The sequence below is a fragment of the Dicentrarchus labrax genome, unplaced genomic scaffold, assembly GCF_905237075.1.
Source record: "Dicentrarchus labrax unplaced genomic scaffold, dlabrax2021, whole genome shotgun sequence".
Taxonomy (NCBI): domain Eukaryota; kingdom Metazoa; phylum Chordata; class Actinopteri; family Moronidae; genus Dicentrarchus; species Dicentrarchus labrax.
This window is the reverse complement of record NW_026136710.1, coordinates 24,494,065-24,516,109: the sequence shown is the minus strand read 5'-3', so window position 1 is coordinate 24,516,109 and position 22,045 is coordinate 24,494,065. Positions and strand designations below refer to the sequence as shown.

General features: G+C 40.7%; 1 protein-coding gene across 1 annotated transcript; it reads right to left on the bottom strand.

Moving 5' to 3' along the window:
• Positions 1–169: 169 nt before the first annotated feature.
• Positions 170–21,144, bottom strand: chd1 (chromodomain helicase DNA binding protein 1). Its single transcript, XM_051412247.1, has 36 exons — positions 20,745–21,144; positions 18,705–18,821; positions 16,968–17,175; positions 16,528–16,650; positions 16,181–16,374; positions 15,100–15,374; positions 14,571–14,796; positions 14,272–14,372; positions 13,998–14,176; positions 13,305–13,429; positions 12,895–13,111; positions 12,671–12,760; positions 12,353–12,543; positions 11,804–11,992; positions 11,175–11,334; positions 10,852–11,004; positions 10,603–10,674; positions 10,357–10,506; positions 8,841–8,989; positions 8,547–8,643; positions 8,365–8,460; positions 8,090–8,266; positions 7,808–7,968; positions 7,675–7,716; positions 7,455–7,588; positions 6,265–6,403; positions 5,947–6,097; positions 5,194–5,316; positions 4,911–5,054; positions 4,513–4,806; positions 4,235–4,366; positions 3,614–3,792; positions 3,406–3,505; positions 3,265–3,316; positions 2,937–3,183; positions 170–1,757 (listed from the first exon to the last, which is right to left on the bottom strand). Exons 2-36 carry the CDS (start codon positions 18,755–18,757, stop codon positions 1,475–1,477), a joined length of 5,406 nt encoding a protein of 1,801 aa, XP_051268207.1. The 5' UTR covers positions 18,758–18,821; positions 20,745–21,144; the 3' UTR covers positions 170–1,474.
• Between the last annotated feature and the right edge of the window lie 901 nt (positions 21,145–22,045).

The following is a 22,045-nucleotide window of genomic DNA, read 5'->3' as shown; positions in this document are numbered from 1 at the left end:
GCCTTTCTGCAGTGGCTTTTGTAGGTGCCCCCTATAGGGTCACCACTGAGGCAAAGTCAAAATTTGCAGTGATTGCAAACATCGGCTAGAGCTTTGTTAGAGGTGAAGTGATAAAATCAACGAACCTCTGGCAGAATGAAAGAGTGGACACTTTGTTGAAGAGAGTTGGTACGAGTGAGTACAGTGATTGATTTTAATGGCTTCATAAACAACTATATAAAACAGTTCATAAAAATTCATGCACTTTCAGTGTAAATTCATTTTGAAATATAGAAGAAATTTATGTACAACAATGTGAACCGTAACAGTGACTTCATTCAGGTGGGTGGTTCACCACAAATATACTTGGCTGCATAGAAACATTGACATTATTGCCTACGTAGAAAATAAAATCAAAGGTAAAGAAACAAAAATATGTAAAAAGTCTAGTTTATTTAAGATCTAACAGGTGCTTCTATTGAAAGACAACTGTCCTTTTCAGACTTTGATTTTAAAAGTCAGTTCCTTCAAACTCACTGAATTTGACACACTGAGGCAAAAGAACTAAGCACTAGTGAATAAAACTGAGTATCATTACAGAACTTTCCCTTTACCAAAAATTACATTCTGAAAGCATTATCATGAAAGAATTATTATACAGAAACTCACTCGTAGAACGACAAAAAAGCCTGAGTTGATGGGGAAAAGTAGAGTCATAATAAATCCCAAAAGCCTGAGGAAAAAGACCACTGATTTACTATTTTACAAAAATTTACAACAGGATTACTGAAGGGAAAAAACATGATACAAGTCGCTCCAAAAAATCCAGGTTATTTTTTTTTTTTTTTACAGCTATGATATGTTATTAAATAATTCACACCTGGTGGAAAAAGAAAACCTACTGAGGAAATGAGAAATGCTGTAAATGAGGTACTTAAGGTGGTGAGCCTGAGCCCAGACCGGATTCAACCAGACACCTTTAAATCAACTTGTAATGTGATTTATGTGACAACTGACTTCTCATCGAGTTAACACTTAAATAAGGTAGATAATCACATTAAGCATGATAGAGACAGAGACAGACAGACGAACATAGAGAAACAGTCAAATACAGGATCCAGTGTCGTGGGTTGGTGGGAATATGAGGCAGCACTCAGGGTCAATTGTGTCCATTTCCAGAGTAAAAAAAAGTTTATAAAAATAACAAAAAAAGTGTGCTGCGCGCTGTTGAGCCTACACAACAATGCAGCTTTAAACTCTTAAATACAAAAATATGCTTTGATTTTTTATCTGCTGCCTGGTTTGAGCTGCTCCCTGGCGTTTATTTCCCAGGTTCCCGAGATGAGCTGCAGCTGAAGCGAGGAGATGACAGCCATGCTGAACTGACTGATACACAGTGCTTCAAACAGCTTCAGGTTGGAGTCCACAGTCCCTGTAAGGCATTTGCTGTGTTGCTGAGTCTATGGCTGCTACTAGCAGACCGAGGCAGCTCCTGTTATGTCTTGCGGCTACTCCAGATCTGCTCTGGTGTGCTCTTGTGGTCTGACGAGTAGTCGAAGGGTGAGCGGTGTCCAATGGGCGAACGGGACTCATAGGGTGAGCGCTGGTCTCGGGGAGAGCGGGGCCCGCTGGCTGAGGCTCGTTGCTCTGTCTGCCAGTCTGAATGGTAGCGGTAGGAAGAGCGGTGGTCTGAATGGGAATGATCTTTTATGTCCGGCCGATGGTCTCTGCTGGAGCGGAACTCCTCTAGCTTCCTGTGCTTACTGTCATTGTAGTATCTGTGCACACATATCAATATTACTGAGTAACAAGGCAAACATGACAGACAAAACACTTCCAGTGGTGCTAGAGTACAGATGTTCTGTACTAACATTAAAGCCGAAGTAGGTAACTTATAAAGAAAACTTTTTGCTGAAACGTTCACTATATCCTGACAGTAGTACATGAGACAGATCATCTGTGAAACAATCAGGTTCCTCTGGCTCCTCCTAGTGCTCCTAATGACAATGCAAGAATCCACCGGGCCTGGACGAAAACAACCAATCAGTGCCAAGAAAGATAGTTAATTGTTGAGTCTCCCAAAATGTCTGCATTTGATACCCAGGGAATGAGACTCAATCAACTATCTACAAGGCTACAACCAAAACAACTTTATATTTTTCTGATTGTTTTTGTTCAGGCCTGGTTGATTCTTGTAAATGCCATTAGGAGCCAGAGGAACCAGATCTTTTTCACAGATTATCCGTCTCGTGTACTGCTGTCAGTATATAGTGAAAGTTTTACTAAATATGTTATAAAAGTTACCTACTGCATGTTTACTCAACGAGCTCCCCCTACAGCTCTGGGACGTATATTTCAAAACACTGTCGTAAAAAAACTCACTTGCGGCACCCTCCTCCCCCTTTCTACTGCTGCTGATGTGCATTTGTTGCTGGGCAACTTTTTCGTGTGGAGCAATGTCTACCGAGGTGGGTAATACATTCATCGTCGCTTATTCTTATAGCTGGCGTGGCTAACCGGTATTGAGGGGGGCGTGTGCATTTATGTGGAACTGCCGTAAAGCAGTTCGTGTTTCTCGCTCGTTCTCGCTTCTCAGGATACTTCCTATTTTCAACTTAACGGGACGGTAGTCCCAAAGTTGCAAGGTTGGTTTTCCGCCTGGGGACGCTAGGGGGAGCGGGGAAAGTCACCATTAACACCGGAACAGGCCATTTAACCATCCAAATGATTTCTTAACGGGTTTATTAAGTTGAAATAGTTGCCAAGTTCCCCTTTAAGAGATGGACCAACACAACCTCTGGTATTTTCATGGAAGACATTAGGAAGAATTTAAAATAACAGCTTTATCCTCAACAGGTCTCAACAGGTTTGAATTTGGTAGGCGGACATTAGTGGGTACATAATATATAACAATGACAAAGTTACTGGAAGCAGCTCCTTAGGTAGTCCACCCATACCTGTCCTGTCTGTCTCTTTCCCTGCTGTCTGGTCTGTAGTGGTCTCTGTCCCGGTGGTCTTTGCCGTTGCTGAAGGAGGAGTATGGTCTTTTCCTGGACTCTCCTCCCGTGGTTCTCCTGTGGGACTCTGAGCTGTGTCTCTCCTTACTGCTCTCATGGTATCGACCTGAAGGTTGATGCCTGTCTGAGCTGCAGCTGTCCCTGCTGCTCTCGTCCTGGTGAGAATTGTCTTTCAGCCTTTCAATATCTGAGGACGGAGACAACAAAGGAATCAGTGCACAGTGACAACTTGTTTGACTAATGTACACAACAGGGAAACTGACTGTACCTGCATGTTTGTAACCATGGGCGTTTATATTTCTAGTGTTTTGCTCCATTGCCTGAAAAAACACAATCAGAGTCATCATGGATTTCCCATGGCAGTACAGGATGTCACATTGTAATCCAGATGAATAATTACTGCACATACCTGGGCGTTCTCTTGTCTTTTCTTGATTGCATGCTTATACAGTTTATGTAGTTTCCTGGCGTCAAACTCAGTGAATTTGGACACAAATATCCACAGGTTTCTGTAAACAACAAACACCAATGGCTTAAATCAGTAACATATAAACAAAGCTGCATTCAAACTTTGTGTGGAATTTTACATCTCATTAGAAGAGACGGTGTATACGAACTTTCTCCACTGTTTAATCAAGTCAGGATTTGAATACTCCTTCAGACACTCAGTGATGTGGTCTCCGATCTTTATGAGGCACTGTCTCGTGTGCTCGAGCTGCTCTCGCTCCGACAGCCCTTTCTCTGGTCGGTCTAGCTGCTTTAGGGCTGCTTTAACTGGCCTCATCCTTTCTTTGCACTGCAACATTCAAACAAAGGTAAACTCAAATCAACAGCTTTATTAAATTATTTGGATACAACATGCTCGACCCAGCTGGATCATAATTTCATAACAAACTGAAAATATTTTTAAAGGGATGGAGACAGCAATGTAATTTTTATAGTGCATTGACCTCACCCTCTGCAAATGAATAGGCACGCTAGAAAAAAACATTTGTCTTTAAAAAGCTGCGCAGGATTGGCACGTTGATTTAGAATTCAGATGTCACTGTTATGAATGAAGCTTTGAACCATTTTGTACAGCCATCATTTTAATGATGCTGCTATTTCATTAGTCAGTGACAATTTTAACCAGAAGATCATAGTAAACTATACTACATACATACATGTTTTATCATTAACTGAACATTTAACCACAATATATATTCTTTCTGAAGGTTTTAATTATCGGTGGAACATACCACACTGAAAGTCCTCTGGTCCAGTTCCTCAGACTCCTCAGATACTGGCACATTCTCTCCACTTGCTGTTATATGGACCGGCACATCAGAGGCTTTTTTTGTTCGTTCTCGTACCTCAGTCTTGATTTCATTCTGGAAAGTATTTGAGAATAAATTCCTAACCAGTCTTTTTTCGTTACTTATTCTGACAACGTTCATTATAATTAGCAACTCATTTAATAAATCAAAACTATGGTCCACAGTAGTAAAAGAACATATCACATATATTATTATTTTACCTTTTCCATGCTCTCCTCTTGTTTATGTATTGCCTCCAGGGGCTTTGTGTCTTTTTTCTCCTTTGGCTCCTTAACCTCCCAACTTTCCTCCTTCTTCTCCTTTTTGCCTTCTTTTTTGATCTCTTTTCCTTTGACCTCCCTCTCCCCTGATGAAGACACCTCCTCCTGCTCCTGCTCTGGCTCATCCTCGTCGTCGTCGTCGTCATCATCGTCGTCGTCCTCCTCCTCCTCCTTCGCGGCGACCACCCTGTCCGCTCGGCCCCGTCTGCTCAGTGCCTTAACTGGTGCTACCGCCTGAAAGGGTCAAAGCACGTTACACATCAGCTCCAAATTGACAACAGAAAACTTTCATTTAATGCAGCAGCAAGCAAAACAGTACAAGCTGTTCTTAAATGTACCTTTTCCTCCTCAATTTCATCGTCATCATCTGACCTCTTGTCTGACGAGGGATCTGAGGAAGCACTCTTTATCACCTCATCCATCTTTGTTGGCTTCAAAGTTTTGCTCTTTTTACTTCTTGGTTTCCTCTTACGTGAATTGGCCTACATACATACATACAAAGAGACATGGTAGATTCTGGTAGACTAACATTTTAATCTATCCATATCAAATCTGGAAATGATAAGCATTCTAGTTAGTGATACAAAGGAAGCTTGACATGTAGACAGATGTGAGACTTACTGTCCCTGCTTGTTTCTGTGCTTCTTTTTTGGCAAGGTCTTTGCTCAGCAACTTGATGAGGTAGTCTGCTCTGGTCTGTAACTGTTTGGCCTGTGGCTTCTTGTCAGGGTCATCTGGTAGGAGCTGGTCAACAATGGACACAGTAAACATTATTATGTAATTTTCATGAAAGACGAGTGCTGTGAGTCATTGAGGAGAAATAATTAGATAGATAGATAATGTAATGACAATGATAAAGACTGTTGTTCTCCTACTGTGTTAATGAGAAATGTATCCATGCTTTAAGGGCATAAAAAATTAGAACAAAAAAAACAAAAAAAATAGTCCAATATTTGAGTTGACTGCAGAATAGCACTGAAGTTACAATTAAAATCACTTCTCCTAAATAGCTGCACATAAATGCATCACGTTTGTACTTGCTTCTGTACTGTGATTGGAAAACAATATAAAACAATAAAAACTTTAGGTAGGGTGATTTGGCTAGCCAAGAAAAGGATCCTAAAGAGATTAAATGATAAATAAACACTTATACAGCACCTTTATAAACTTCTGACCCCTCAAAGTGCTTTACACTGCAGGTTGCATTCACACACACATTCATTCACTGACGGCCGAGGCTGCCATGCAAGGTGCCAACTGGTCATCAGAAATGAACTAAGCCATTCACACACACTCAGACCGATGGCACAGGATTTGGGGTTCAGTGTCAGAATGAATGGCCCACTCTACTTCCTGAGCAATCCATCGACTCGCCTTGTGTGTGAGATTGAGGTCCGGGTCCATCTTGATCATCTCCCAGCTGCCATAACCGTACTCATAGATTCCTATGAGGAGGCTGGAATCGTCTTCCTTCCCCCACTCTATGTCAAAGTGTGCTGCCTTTGAGTGGCACGGAATCATATACCTATGCAAAAACATGCGATTAAAAACCAGCCATACAAACAGATTTGGTCACATCATATTCAGTGACAGGGTCCCTTGATATATAAAAAAAATATGTTATTGGACACAGACTTAAAATAATTTGTGATGCCAAATGCAGTCTAACAAATCTAAATATATGTATCTTACTTCTTTCTCTCCTCAGGGTCAGCGGGTATGGCCTTGTGGAGCGGAGCCAGCTCTTCCTCATGGGAGATAACAAGCTTGGCATTCACCTGGACTCCAGAGATCCTGAATGTAGGGCCTTTCACCTTCCCTCTTCTGCCTCCTATGGATCAAACAAGTGGAAAAAGTTTCAAGCTTCATTAGCCATTTAATCCTGCAACAGACAGCAGTTGTAAGAAATTAATTCACATTTTAAGGAGCACAATGTCGTACTGTTACAGTCAACAAATACAATGCATATTGTCACCTTGGCCTATACATTTACCAGTATGTGTACGAAGATCAGTTGATTCGCTGTGAGGATAAAATGGATTCAAAGACACACAAACATATGAAATTGTACTGAATAGGCATTCTTTTTTCCCCAAGCACTATTGAATTAACTATTAAATATTAAATCCGAAGCCCCTTGAAGAAAAATTACAAAAAGGCATTTTATACAATTATTTTACATTTAATGGATGGATGGAAAATACTGCAAATACAATCTTATACTTGCAGTATGTTCAAAGCTCTGTCACCTAACAACTCACTTAACAATTCTTCTATACTAGGCATTTTTTAGCTTCTGTCTATTATTATTTTTTATTTATTTATTTTTTTAAGTATAATTTTTGAGGCTTTTATTGTCTTTATTATAGTGACAGCGAGAGGGGATGACACGCAGCCAAGGGCCACAGGTCAGATTCGAACCCTGGGCCACTGCAGCAAGGACTCGACCTCGGTACATCGGTTGCTAGCTCTACCCACTGAGCTAACCGGGCGCCCCTCTGTCTATTATTTTTTATTATATTATCAAAATAATCTGATCATATTCTCTAATTCCAATGGGCCCCAGATTAAACCTCATTACATAATTTAGAAATCCCATCTTCAATGTATACCAGTATGCAAAAACTAGCATTTGGCATAATGAGCTGATGGAATTTTTAGTACTTCTTTCTTTTTTTTAAAGTAATTTTTTGGGCTTTTATTGCCTTTATTATAGTGACAGCTGAAGACAGACAAGAAAGGTGGGCAGAGAGAGAGGGGATGACACACAGCAAAGGGCTGCAGGTCGGATTCGAACCCTGGGCCACTGCAGCAACTCCGTACATGGGTCGCCAGCTCTACCGACTGGAATTTTTAATAGGTAAAAAGATGTGTTTGGTTACCTGATGTCTTCTCTGGTCCACAGGGGTTTTCTCGTAGTGTTCTCACACAGCCATTGTGAACAGTCTCTGCCAAGCGTTTCAGGTCATGTTCAGACTTATCCACAAGCTCAGCATCACGGGCAATAGCATCCAACCTGAGTAAAGAACCAACATGTTCAATATGATGCCAAGCAGACTATGTGGAAGGTTGTTGTTGCTAAGAAAATCTAATGCATCTTACCTTTCCAGTGGTCCTCCAAATTTTTTGTAACTCTTTACAAACCTGTATGTAGTTTACAGAGGTGTTAACAGGAATATGTGAGGAGGAGTAGATAAACAGGCAAAATGTGAAATCAGTTGTATAATATAATCACCTCCGGATCTCAGCATCACTGAAGCCCTTGATATTTTCTCGTGGAATGGTACGAGGCCGCCCTCGTTTCTTTGGCCTCTTTCGGTCTGAGGGGGAGTCGCTGTCAGAGCCAGAGTACCTCCTGTTCCTACTCTGCCGGCCCTCGCTAGCGTTAAAGCTTATCTGTTAACACAATCCAAAAAAATTCACTTGGAAGTTCAAAGAGAACCCAAAACACACCAAACCACTGAACAGTACACAAATTGAAATTTTGTATTATATTTTAACGTGACTTCTTGTGTACCTGTTTGGCACAATTTCTCATGCGCGGAAGCAAATAGATTTCCTCCAGCTCCTTCTGCTTCTCCTCCTCCTCCATCCTCCTCCTCTGCTCCTCAGGAATGATGTCGTCCCAACTCCGCTGACTACGTTCAGAGTCAATGTCTATTTCCTCATCCTCCATCATGGAAAAGTTGGCCACCTGCACAGGTCAGGTCAACAAGAGGATGATTATAACTTCTGTAGATATTATTCAACTGGTTTTTGAAACAACAAACATTTCTTTCTCTCTTTCTTTACCTTGAACTGGGACAGCAGTTCTTCTCCCACTGTGGAGGGTCCAGGGTCATTTTCCCTGGTCTCTGCTCTTTTGAGGATCTCGTCAATGTCCATTTCCTACAGAGCAGAACAAGCCACGACATGCTACTCCAATACATTTCAGAAAAAAGTATCTACTTACAATTCCGTATATAACTACATACCTGAGGCTCCTGCTCCTCACCCTCTGTCTCTTTGAAAAGCTCCTCAGCACCAAACTTCAAGATGGCAGACAACTCCTCCTTGTTGAATGGTGCAGAACTGTATGTAATAAAAACAGACTCAGGTGAGATAACAAGAAGTAGTCTTTGAGAGAAGCACAGACACTATAGATGATTTCTATTAATTTGATTTTTAGGGTAATAAAGAAAAGCCGTGCCTGTCTTAGCAGCTCTGTCAATTCAGTTTTAGTTAAAGAGGAATATAGGAAAAAGTAGAATAAGGTGTGTGTTGCTTGCCTGGAGGGAGCAGCACCCGTATGGAGGACAGTTTTCCCTGTGGTGTCCATCCTCTGAATGACAAGGTGGTCCAGCACCATTTTCTTCTTTGCCTTCTCAATGATGTCCTCCTCCACTGAGCCCTTTGTCACCAGACGGTAGATATTCACCTGCCAGTCCATAAGCAAACAGTGAGATGGTGGGACAACACTAGAGATGCTGAGTATGGCGAAAAAAGTTATCACATTACCATAGTGTAACTATGGTAATGTGATAACTGCAGTGCTGGAATGTAATTATGTATAGTTACTGAAGTACTGCACTTAAACCGTTTCAGTTTAATACTGATGCCTCTATATTAGCTACATAAACAAGCCCATCAGAGAGGAGATTGGCTCTTCCTATACAGTTATTCTCAGTGACTTTGAGATGGTTGGATTCGGTTGGATTCCCCTTGAAAATCAATAAAATAAGCTGGTAGAAACACTACATCTTTTGTTCATAGGGGCTGCCAGAATCAACATAAAATCAACGTTCCTTGTAGGGGCTTAAATTATAAAATGTTTACCCATGTTCTAGTGGATTATTTTCTTTGCTTAAATCACACTCACAAACTACTGAAATTATTATAATTATTATTATGCTTGAAAAATATTCACCATGTCTGTACCAGAGAACATCCCTCTCTCTCTATGTTTCACTACAGAGCATGGGTGATTGAAGTGGGAGAGTGAGGGGAGATTGTCCTCTAGTTAATTGATGGCAAGTACTTGTACGGGGAGGGCGATGAAGCAACGACGCAAAACACTGTTATAGAGAAGCATAGAAACATGTTCAGTTATGAAACTGTAGCGGGACATATTGGTGGACTGCCACAGTCTAGGCAATTAATGGGAGATGCTGCGCTTCCCTAGATTTCAATGCAAAATACTGTACTTCTTACTCCACTATATTTATTTGACAGCTATATTACTACTTGGTAAATTTCCATACATATCTCATGATCTCATAAAAAGGACTACATATATGACTGTACATACAACCAAAATATATTTCAAGATATCGACAGTAACAGAAAAACACATACAGCGTTGCCACTTAATAAGAATTTTTTTTACCAAGGCCCTTCTGTGATATTTAGAATTTCTTGACAACAGGACAACACTTGGTGGCCAATTGTTTAAGGGATACTCTTTCAAAATTGACTACAGTTGTCCTCTAACTGTAACATTAATGTGGCCATGGCATGGGCTAAAATACAATAAAAATTTCCCAGGACAACGTATTTCTGGAATATTTGGTGAAATTAATTAATTTCCAGGTGTTTCCATGACTGGAAAACTAGTCTCTAAATTTCCATGATGTATGGGAAGCAAACTTTTCAAAGCTTTTATTGTGAAGGAGCTACAGCTTCCTGTAGCTACAGTCAACATCATGTTACTACCTGCCAACTGCATGGCATGTCAACATAGGTGAAGCTCGCATACTGTGGGAAAATACAATGAAATGGAAATGGTTTATGACAGATGCTGCTTACCTGTCTTTTCTGTCCGATCCTGTGGGCTCTGGCCTGAGCCTGCAGATCATTCTGAGGGTTCCAGTCTGAGTCAAAGATGACGACTGTGTCAGCTGATGCCAGATTGATACCCAGACCTCCTGCTCGGGTTGATAACAAGAAGCAGAAATCCTGTGCACACAAGTGGAGGTTCACAATATGTTACAGTCCTGGTTTATTAAAATGAAGCATAGAAAGCATTTACTGTATCCAGGCCATAGAACTTACCTCTGAACCTTCAGCATTAAAATGATCCAGCGCCTGCTTCCTCATCTCCCCTTTGATGGAGCCATCTAATCTCTACACAGATTTACAACATTTAGAATTTTAGACTTTTTTTTTTTTTTTTTTTTTACAGAAATGCGTAGCTGGCATTTCATATTACCTGGTTGGGTGGAATGGAAGCGCTTTTCTGGAGCATATCTGTGCATGTTTGTATACTGTACCGATGGTCGTGTGAGAACAGTGTGTAGTTACCTGAAAGAGGAACTGTCGGCTCCTCAGGTAGTCAGCCAGGATGTCAAGCATCCGTACCATCTGGGAGAAGATGAGGACTCTGTGGCCTCTCTCTTTCAAACGTAGCAGCAGTTTGTCTAACAGAACCAGCTTCCCACTGCTACGGATCAGTTGCTGTAAAAGGGAAAAAAGGAGCTAACAGTTACTTGTCTATCCTCTATAACTAAAAACCTATTATATATCGAGATTTAATTTTGATAAAACCTAATTACAAAACTCTGAAATTTTAAAAATATACAATCGGCCAGTACTAACAGAAACACAATAGCATATAATATGCAGACCTGTAAGGCTTCAGCTCTGTTGAGGAACTCGTCCTCTGGTGGCTTGATAAGGTAACAGTGGTTACAACACTTCTTCAGCTCCATCATAATGTTCAGGAAGCCTGACGTGCTGCCTTTGGTACCTTTACTTAGAGCCTTGTAGTTCCTGGTCAAGATCCATCTAATCACAAATAGAAGAAATAAACATAATCATTAGTATAGTTTTTGATAAATTACTCTACGAGGTCTCGTGGCAAAATTAGATTAACTAGAAATGTCCTCTTCCATAACGACTGACTCTTCTCTCGTTACTCAACACCACAGGCACTGTGACAGTATTGTTGCCAGGGAGCAATTGTCAGTCTGAATACAGTGTTAAGAGGCCCCTAACAAAAATAAGATGTCACAATAATCATAATTAAATGGATATGTATCAAAATGTCATTGGACGCAGAATTAGTATAGTAGTGAAGTAATAATGTGTAGAACATTACTGCATCATCAGAGGGAAAACCAGATAATATGTTCTCCATGAAAATATGATCCAGTTTCACCAAAATCACTGATTAAAGTTATACAGTGCTTTTGTGCAGTAATCAGTGAGCTCGGTCAGCCGTGCAACTAACCTAACCGACTCAGAGAGCTCTTACTTGTAATACTGTTTCTGGATAGCACTCATCTCCACTCGAAGGATCTGCTCCACTTTGGCCGGTAGAGATTTCTCCACATCCTTCTTGACTCGACGCAGTAGAAAAGGTTCCAGCTCTTTGTGCAGACTGGTGTAACCCGAATCCCTGCCTTTACCATGTTCCTCCTCAAACAGCTCCCAAGAGTGAAACCTTGAAAGAACACGAGATACAACACACATCAGTGGGGAGTAGCGACTTTTTATTCCATGCATTCTTCGCATTGTAAAATGACAAATTACCGTGTATTTTAAATTATACTGTTCTAAAAAAGAAACCATGTTAAAGTTGACATCTCTTTTATTTTTAAGTTCAGTTTTTATTACATTGTAGTTGGCAATTCATATATTGTATAATTTTGATGGACAGAGAAAAGTCAGTACAGTAATCAAAGCCTTTAGTATATCCATGATTGTATCAAGGAGTACTAAACATAGTCAGAGAACACCTCACATCCCCACAGAAAGGAAAGAAATAAGTTGTTCTGTAAGTGTAACAATTGATATGGCCTACTTCTCGGGCATAATGAAGTGCAGCAGGGACCAGAGCTCTTTGAGGGAGTTCTGCAGTGGCGTTCCTGTGATAAGGAGCCTGTGATTTGACTTGAAGTCGATCATGGTCTTGTAGAGGAGGGAGTCGTCATTCTTCAGTCGGTGTGCCTCATCTACACCAATGAAGGCCCAGCTAACACTCCCCAAAAATGACTGCAGACACACATTTGTTACATGTTAGAACTGACCGTTAGCATTTCATATATATCATAAATAAAACTGATTAAGTGGCAAACAACAGCAAGACCATAATCCATGATAAAGTGAAATAGCTGCTGACCTTGTCTTTGAGAAGAATCTCATATGTTGTGAGGAGGATGTTAAATTTCATTCTCTTGCTATGCACATGCATCCACTCATGTGTCCTGATCTATTAAATGAAAACACAGGAGAAAAGGAAACAAAGTAACAAAAATGTTAGGACTTCATTAACACATTCAAGCCTTTGCTGCTTGCATCCACATATCTTAACCTTTAATTACAGGAAAAGGGGAACCATGATACCATGTTTCTGCTGCCAATGTCTCCTAGGTAGACCACAACATTCATCTGTGGGGCCCAGAGCTGATTTTCTCTCTGCCAAGAGGTTAGTGTAGAGAGAGGCACAACCAGCAAGAAGGGACCGTACAGCTGGTGCTCATTAAACAGGTAGTTGAGGAAGGAGATGGTCTGAATGGTCTTCCCTAAACCCATCTCATCAGCAAGAATGCAACTGTTACCTCTATGAGAGAAGAAGAGAGCAAAAATTCTGATTGTGGGCTTGCAAAGTGATAATGATCCAACGATCATGGGATAAATTCCATTTATATATTAGGTGAAACTGTAGATTTGAGGGTATACAGGGAAAACTTTAATTACAGAATGGAATTTGAGATAATACAGTGCTGAGAAATTAAGGATTGCTTGAATCATACTTGCACCAGGAGTGGGCCATCCAGTTCAAACTGTCCAACTGGTAGTCTCGGAGCTCCAGTCCATCACCTCCTATGTAAGCTGGCTGCTTCTTCATGGGCACAAACCTGGGTCTCTGTTTCAGCACCTACAGGAAAAAATAACAGCTGGTAAGAGTGTAATGGTATGTGTATTTGTCCCGAAACAGTTTGGTGTGCTACTTCCTCCGTTTGGTACGGCCTGTAACTTAAATAACTCTCAAAACAATCTATTTAGGTCTACGTCATTAAACGCGGAAAAGGAATAGTGTGCAGAGCACAAGTTTTGATAATGCATATGTTGTTGTATATTAGTTATAGCATGCTGGTCGACTGAGCCCAGCTAGCCAGTTTAGCCAAGCTCATGCGTTGTCACTGCCATCTAAATAGCAAACAAGATCAATCGTCACCCTCCCATGATAATTAGATCCATGTATGGGAGCATTGTAGTTTCCCACATAGTTACAGCAACAACTGTGTGCTGTAACATTGGTAAACTGTCCCAAAACCAAGGTTTATACTGAACTGTGAATTTTGTGTACTGTTAACACCCTAGCACCTGGTGAAGTTAGTGTTCAAGCAAAAACTCACAGTTCCGTTTATTTAAGATTGGAAATTGACACAGAAGAGATAGAGAGACATAGAGACACCGCCCGTAGAGACTTGGCAGCAAGTTACCTTGCAGTCTCTGGATGGAATGGTCTTGGACTGGTTTCGGCTCATATAGTCATCGATGCATTTCTGGAACTTTTTGGCAATCAGGGCGCCGTCTTCCCAGCTGCACTCCGAGTATGGTAAACCCTGCCACTTGCACAGGTAGTCCGGGTAACCAGCCGCTGACTTCTGGTTTGAATGTCCTACTCAAAGGAATTCAGAGACCTATTTAGTCACACAACTCCAGTGGCATCAAATATATATTAAAAACAACAAACGATACAGACAGAAAGCACACCTATGATTCGCTCTACAAGCTGGTACTGAGAGTGCAGGTCATCCATCAATTCTTCCTGACAATTGAAATACTCTATATCCTCTGGTGAAGCCGCCTTTAACCTGGGGAGAGAAAATAAAGCATTAGAAAGTAAGCAATAGACTGCATACCATCATCATCTACTCAACCAACAAATTTATGTTTGTCTGTCATGTGGTTGTTGTCATATTTGTCCTAGTAGTCTTATGGCTCAGAGGTCAGTAGAAGACTGGGCAGCCTTTACTGTCAGTGTATAAAACTATAAGATAACAAGCTCTCACCATTTCTTTTTCTCCTGGTCTTTCTTCTTGAAATTGTCCAGTTTCTTCATGCCCTTGACATTCTGTAACTTGAGTGTCTCCTCTGTCTCCCAAGTGTTGTGGATGTGGGCCCAGTTCTTCCACTTAATCAAATACTGGATCTCACCGACCTCTTTGTTGGGATTGAAGTTGGTATTGGGGTCCCCGTCTGCTTCTACAGCGTATACAGTGGTTACACTTCCTGTTGCTGTTAGAGAAAAAAGGCAACAGTATAACTTCTCTTTATTCAGCCTTACTTGGTTAAAATATTTTTTTGTTCTGAAGGTGAACAGTTACAACAGGAAATTCAAGTTGTTTTTGTCACACGCAAGTTCTAAGCAGTCCCCCCACCCCCCCCATCTTCCCCTAAAAAAGTCACTAATTTTCCTAGTTTGATGATAATCCTTAAATTCGATACCTGGCCAAATCCCCGTCTATATCATGGACTAAGGATGAGCATTTTAAGTTATTTCCATATACAAGCAGCACCCAGTAGCACTGTGTTCCTTACCTCTTTTCCTTCCTATCCTGCTGTCCATCACTCTCTCCAGTGTTTCAAACTCATCTTCCTCAGGCTGAGGAACATCTTCACCAAGTACTTCCACCAGGTCATCTGAGTCTGTCTTCAGCTCCTCGTCCTCCTTGTAGCTGATGTTCACTGTGGCTTGCCGCCGTGGACCCGCAGACGCCGACTTCTTGTAGCTGTCGTCCTCGTCCTCAGAAGAAGAACCCTTTTTGGCTTTCTTCTTCTGGCTGCTGCTTTTCTTACCATTTCGAAAATTCATCCTTAGACATGACAAGAGGTGAAGAGGTAATGGGGCACTCTGTATTCCTTTAAAGATCATAGGTCTTACGATCAATACCTAAACAACTGAGGTGAATGACTACTACAATGGGAAATAATGCTCCCCTCCACTCACGTTTTATGATTAATATTTTAACATGGTTTTTGGATAACATGGATGTATGAATGCCCCGCCCACCACCGCAGCTAAAGAACTGTTGCATTGAGATTGCCAGTGTTAGAGGAAACACTGGAGAGATCCAGCTGTAGTCTACATGTTTGAACCTCAGTCCGACCCAGATTAAGGGGCAGACAAATCACAATGGTAAGTGTAGTTAGCTTCTTTTGTTTGTTAGCTACTTAGCTTGTAACAGGCGGTGTCTGACGCGACGTTACTGGTTGTAAAATATGTAATATCTGCTATGATGTTAAAGTATGTTCACATTGTCACATTGTTATTATGTAGTAGATAGTGGAAGGAAGCCCCAGGGTCTGGTTTATGTCCAAAAACAGCACACTCTACCATGTTTGCTATCAAAAACTTCACTATACAAGTGCTAACTCATGCTCCCTGTACTGAAAAAGTCAGCTGGAGGTTTCTTTGTCAGTGGCATTTACTAAAAAAAGTTATTTTATTTTTATATTTATGTTATGTTTTTTTTTTTGCCCTGAATACCAATCTAGCTTGCATTGGGGTATGTTTGAAGCCAACTTTGCACAGATACAAGTCAAGTTCTGACATTTTAGAAGGACATAAACAAAAACCCAGTGTACCCCGCCAGCCAGCAAAGAGCAACTGTCCACTTACTTGGTTGGGGGCTTTCTGCTTTTGATTTTGTGACTGGGCTCATAGTCTGATGCCGTTTCGTCACTGTTGCCCTCTGCGGATGAATCTGATCCAGAACCCGATCCAGACCCAGAACCCGATCCAGAGGAGGAGCCTGAATTTCTTCTCCTTTTAGATCCACTTGACGAGTCAGATTCATCGCTACTTGATGAGTCCTAGAAAAGATAATCATTGAAGAGATTATGTTCATAAATAATCACATGGTGCACCTGCAATTACAGATGTTACATTTAAGTACACTTGTGACATCTCCAAATGGTGTTCCCAGTCAAATGGCACAGTGTATAAGGGGTCAGTTTGAAACAAACCTCATCAGATCCACTATTCGAGGAGCTTTGTCTCTGTTGCTGCTGTTGCTGCTGCTGAAGCTGTTGTTTCCTGAGCATAGCAGATCTTTGCACTGCTAGGATACTTGGGTTGGACTTCCAGAACTGCAATCAAATAGCTCAGTTATGTCAAAAATATGTGAACACCTCAAAAGCTTTCACATGACAAGAGTCGAACACTGAACACATCCAAAATGAACTGTGTGCCAATGGCAGAGTTCTAAAACTGTCTCAAACTAGGTCAAAGGTCAAACTATCTGAACTCTGTGTATTGTGGCTCTGCATTCTCAAACAGAGATATAATAAAATGCTCTGTCTATTTTTTTAAGCTTTATAGTTAACACATAATGACCGAACATTTTCTCCACATGTCCAGTTGGAGTAACAAATAAGAGCCAATCTTTGAAATCACGTTTCTTTACCTCAGCTCCATCGATGTTTGACTTATTTGGCGGTTCCATCTTCTCCTTAGATTTCTCTGTGTCAGAATCTGACTGGCTGCCAGAGTCTGAGCCACTACCTGAGTCACTGCTCCCTGATTGGCTGCTGCTGCTGGAGGAGCTGGAACTGGAGCCTGAGCCGGACCCTGATGCCGAGCCAGATCCAGAACCGGATTCATCATCAGAATTACTGTGTCATGTAAGAGAAAAAACACACAAAAAAAACACATTTGTGCATTAGCAATTAATATGTGGGGCAGCATTGGCAGAGCGGGTCATCCACTAATCAGAAGGTTGATGGTTCGATTCCAGCTCCTCCTGCCACATGTCGAAGTATCCTTAAGCAAGATACTGAACCTCAAATTGCTGCTGATGCTGTGCATCGGTGTGTGAATGTGTGTATGAAGGCGTTCTGTTCGATCGTCGACCATCACTGAGTGAATGAGGGTGAAAGGGTGAATGTGTCATGTAGTGTAAAAGCGCTTTGAGTGGTCGGAAGACTAGAAAGGCGCTATACAAGTACAGGTCCATTTACCAATTACCATATGTACCATCCACAGAGATTTAACATACTGGACTCATTCAAAACATCTTTATGCCAGTACCAGGTATCATGGTACCAAAAATATATTTTTTTTTGGGAAAAGTATTAACATATACATGTTTACTAGCATTGATACGGCCTTTTACACAGATAAACACGATGGCACATAGACAATTAAGGTGCTGCATGCTTGCAACTTATTTAGACAGTGACAACACGGCATTAGAAAACACAGTCCCATCAGTCATTTTGATGAAACAACTGTGTTAGTGCAGCTGGAGTGCCACCACTAAAAGTTTATCATTGCACAACTTTTACCATAACGCAATACAGTGTCATCTGGCAATGCAATTTGTTAGCCAATTACATATGTGCAAGTGCAAGTGCAAATTTGAGTTGGATAACCTGGGATCCTGTAGTTTAACTTGCAACCATTAACTAAACAGTGGCATACCATTAGAGATAATTAGAACTTTATGTATGACACATTTCAATATAAACAAACTGGAGATGGCAATGTCCCATACACAGAAAAATAAGGTACAATTGATATTCTGCTCCAAGGTTAGATATGCAGTTACTATAGTGCTGGGTGGTGTGTTTTTGTTTGACTGGAACTTTCTATAGGTTTTGAGTGGCTTTTTTACTGCCAGGAATATACAGAAAATAAAAAGTGTTTTAATGTCACCATGTATATACTCAAGGGTTTGATTACTGCAGGGTTTTCTTTCCCAAATCCTGACCATATGAAACAATATATTAAAGAATCTGAATACATGAAACTTTTGCAACCCTACATACTGTAAAAAAAAAAGAAGATATGCCAACAACTGATTGATTCCTTTTCAAAATAAATAGTTACAAATAGTTATTAACAAACACTACAAACTGACATACAAATTCTAAAAGTATTTAAGTATTCATAGAGATATTTATCAAATGTTCTATTGCACAAGAAACAAATGAGTTACAGCAGTTGTTCCAGCTATGCAGCAGTATATGAAAAATTCATATCATACAGGAAATCATAACTAGTTTTGGTTCATCAAGTATTTCGCCCAGCACTAAGTTACTACAATCAGTATATTATCAGCAGCAAGCTGAGAGAGACACTTGAAACCAAAATATTTTTATCACTATCAACAATTCTTTTTGTTAATGATTAGTTGATTTACCTTGATTCTCCACTACTGTTGCTTACACTTTCATCTTCACTGCGTCCAGCCATGTTGAAGTCCAAAAATATAGACTTCCCCCTGACAACCTGTAGTATGTCGTTACACGTGGTTAACCTGTAAGATACGCGGTAACAACATTAGAAACTGAGTCTGGGAAAGAACAGGACTGTGCCTTCATCAAAGCTGACTAGGTAAGGGACAATATTAAAAGTTCATGTCACGATTATCTTGGCCAAAATAACTAAACATATACTTCAAACTTTTAAAATGGCACTGAAACACACTGAGTCAATTTACCTTACATTTTGTTAAGAAACACATTTATTTATTGCATCACAGATAAACCCTTTCGGGATCTATACTATTTCCACACATCACTTTTTTATGGCCTTCAGTAAGGGTGACAGGATTAGGATTTTGAAATTACTGGAAAGATGCAGGCCCTATATTTCCCCTTGTTCAAAATAAATCAAGAAATCAAGATAGAACTCTATGCTGGAAAGTTAGACAGCTTTTTCAAGTTATCTGAGGATTCACGAATATCAAAATAAATTGATCTGAGTCTTTTTGATTGTGATACACAATAATATTTATGGTCTCATACCTAAAGCTGAATAATTTCAGTAACACTGTGATTTGCCAGCAGTATGCATGAAGATGCTCTGATACAGCTGTGCTTGAAATTTGGCACATGGCAAAAAAAAAAATACAGGTAGTACAAATCCTCCCGTTTACAAAGTAAAAGGCATCTGCAGCTCAGCACATTATCCCAGACCAACCACAGCCCCTGCATCAAAGTTTGACCAATGAACTGTCCTTGTGGAGCTGTCAATACAGCTTCACACCGGACTTTTTTAAATGTGAACATTTCCGAAGTCGTTTATACTCTGCGTTTTAGTTCTGCTAGAGGTTAACTGTATGTGTAGCACACCAAAAACACCCTTTTAAAGAAATATCTCAAGTTAAAAACAGAGCAGATGGAGCTCTGCGGATGGCTGTAGCTAATGTTACATGTTAGCTGTGTTTGTTCCCTCAGCACAGAGGCCTATCTGGCCTGCGCAGCAGCAGCGGCGTGTTTTCTCGTCCACACAAAGCCCTGTGGGCGCATTAACCATATTAACCTCAGCCAAAGGCCGAAAAACCTAGTACAGCAAACGCTCTTATTCCAACCTTGGTGTCATCTCTTCGGGGTGCCATTTAGTCTTAGTGTGGCTACTTGTAGCTAACGAGCTAACACCGGCTAATGACGCCAGTGTTAGCTCTTGGCGGGGTATGTTAGCAGTAACGTTAATGTATGCAGACACGGCCAAGGCGCCAGCCACTATTCTATCTCCACATTTAAACGGAGAACAATATCCTACAGCAATCGGCACTACCACCAGCTATTAATGCTATTCACTTTAATGCTGCAGTACAATTGCTATCCCATATGTATAACCAATTACTGTTTGCTAGCCCTTATGTGTTATGCTAGTGTTATGATTTTCCAGGTTTGAAAATCCTAAAACTTGCCAAACATTAAAAGCAACAGTTAATTCCACAACATGTGCCGCAACTATGCGTGTCATATGTTAAATGCCGTTATTTTATTGTATTTTAATCATCGACGTGGTCCAGTAAATCTGTAGTGAGATGGATGAGAGCTCAGCGTTTACTGGGGTTGTCAAGGGAAGTGGCGTTAGCTAACGTTGTGCAGCACGAGGCTAGCACGGACGCTAACAAAATGACAAAACTTTGCGCTAGTTCATTTTAGCAGGGAACCGCTGGACTGTTCACTTTCCGGTTATAACCGACAATCGGCGTTTCACAGTCAACGATATTTAACAATGCAAATGTCTGTGTGGACCACACTAGGGTGCTATACTTATTTTGTATTCATCATTAAACCCACAAACCCAAATTAGCTAACCTAACTTCACCCTCTTCCATCTTGTTTTCATTCGCCGCTCACTTCTCGCGGCTTTTACTACATCAACATGCAAGTTAGCTTACTTTCTCACTGAACTAGGGGATAAGTAACTCCACACTGTACGTTACCTGGTGTTATTTAATGTCGCCCGGGAAAATCCAATCAAACAGTTATCTAAATCCGCCTTTCCACTTCAGGGGTCCTTTCTTCTTTTATTTAACTACTAAGCTAGCAGCCGCTGATAGCTAGCGCTACCTTACGCTAGCTATCTAGCTAGCTAGCTAGCTATCTCCCAGTTAGGGAGAGCAGCCCCGAACGACTCAGTTCGGTAGAACTGGTGCAATATTGGTTTCCCTCTCCCTCCGAAAATCAAGTAAGTCCCCGTTCCCGTTTTAGATGTAAGCAAAGTCTGGTGCTCGTCGGTCAACTGCGATTGTAGAAAGCTGGCATCTCAATCCAGGGTCTTCCGACAACCGGCCTCCGCCATGACGCCGTAGGGTTCACTTCTCTAGGAAACCCCGGACAGTGACGTAACGACCGTGCTCCTCTATACGGTGTAACAGCAGCACACATCTGGTAGCGGCCAGCCTATTTTTAGACAAGAAATACTTCTACTTCCACAACAAATGGAGTCTACGTTACACACTGATATGTCAACAACAGAGCTATGAGCGCGGATCTAGAGAAATATTCATGTGGTGTCCAGAGGGTGGCATGGAGACTTTAAAACTGATTCCCAACTTGTTAAGGGACCCTTTTCTATCATTTAATAAATTGACGACCCCTGACTAAGTGACACATGGATATTCCATATTATAATCATATCTATCTATCTATCTATCTATCTATCTATCTATCTATCTATCTGCAAATGAAATTCAAAGATTAAAGTGCTAAACTACGACGGAGTATTAGGGCCCGACTAAGAGAAAAAAAATATATTGGGGGGGGTTACGAGAATAAAGTCATAATATTGCGAGAATAAAGCCATAATATTATGAGAATAAAGTAGTAATTTTATGAGAACTGTCAGCCTGTTGGCTCAGCCAGCAAAACTGTTTAACGACGACATTATCAATACGTTATCTTACCTGTTGACTGTACGGTATGACTGAGACAAACAGCGGCTGCTGGGCTCAGACTGAGGCTGCTGATTGGTTGAGCTGCTCACGTCAGATCTTGATAACTCTATCGAAGCTTTTTTCTCATTAAAACGACTTTATTATTATGACATTATTCTCGTATTATTACGACTTTATTCTCGTAACATTACAACTTTATTCTCACAGAACTAATATAATGACTTTATTGTCGTAGACCTAATATTATGACTTTATTCTCGTAATCTCTGCCCTAATACTCTGTCGTACTAAACAAAATGTCATAGGTTGAATCAGCAAAGGAACTGTTGCAAGACATCAAATCAAAT

Coding starts and splice junctions, on each gene's coding strand:
- chd1 (XM_051412247.1), bottom strand. CDS start 18,757: ATGGCTGGACGCAGTGAAGATGAAAGTGTAAGCAACAGTAGTGGAGAA. Junction 13,112..13,304: donor ATGGCCCACTCCTGGTGCAA/GTATGATTCAAG, acceptor CTTCTCTCATAG/AGGTAACAGTTGCATTCTTG. Junction 12,761..12,894: donor ACATTGGCAGCAGAAACATG/GTATCATGGTTC, acceptor TTCATTTAATAG/ATCAGGACACATGAGTGGAT.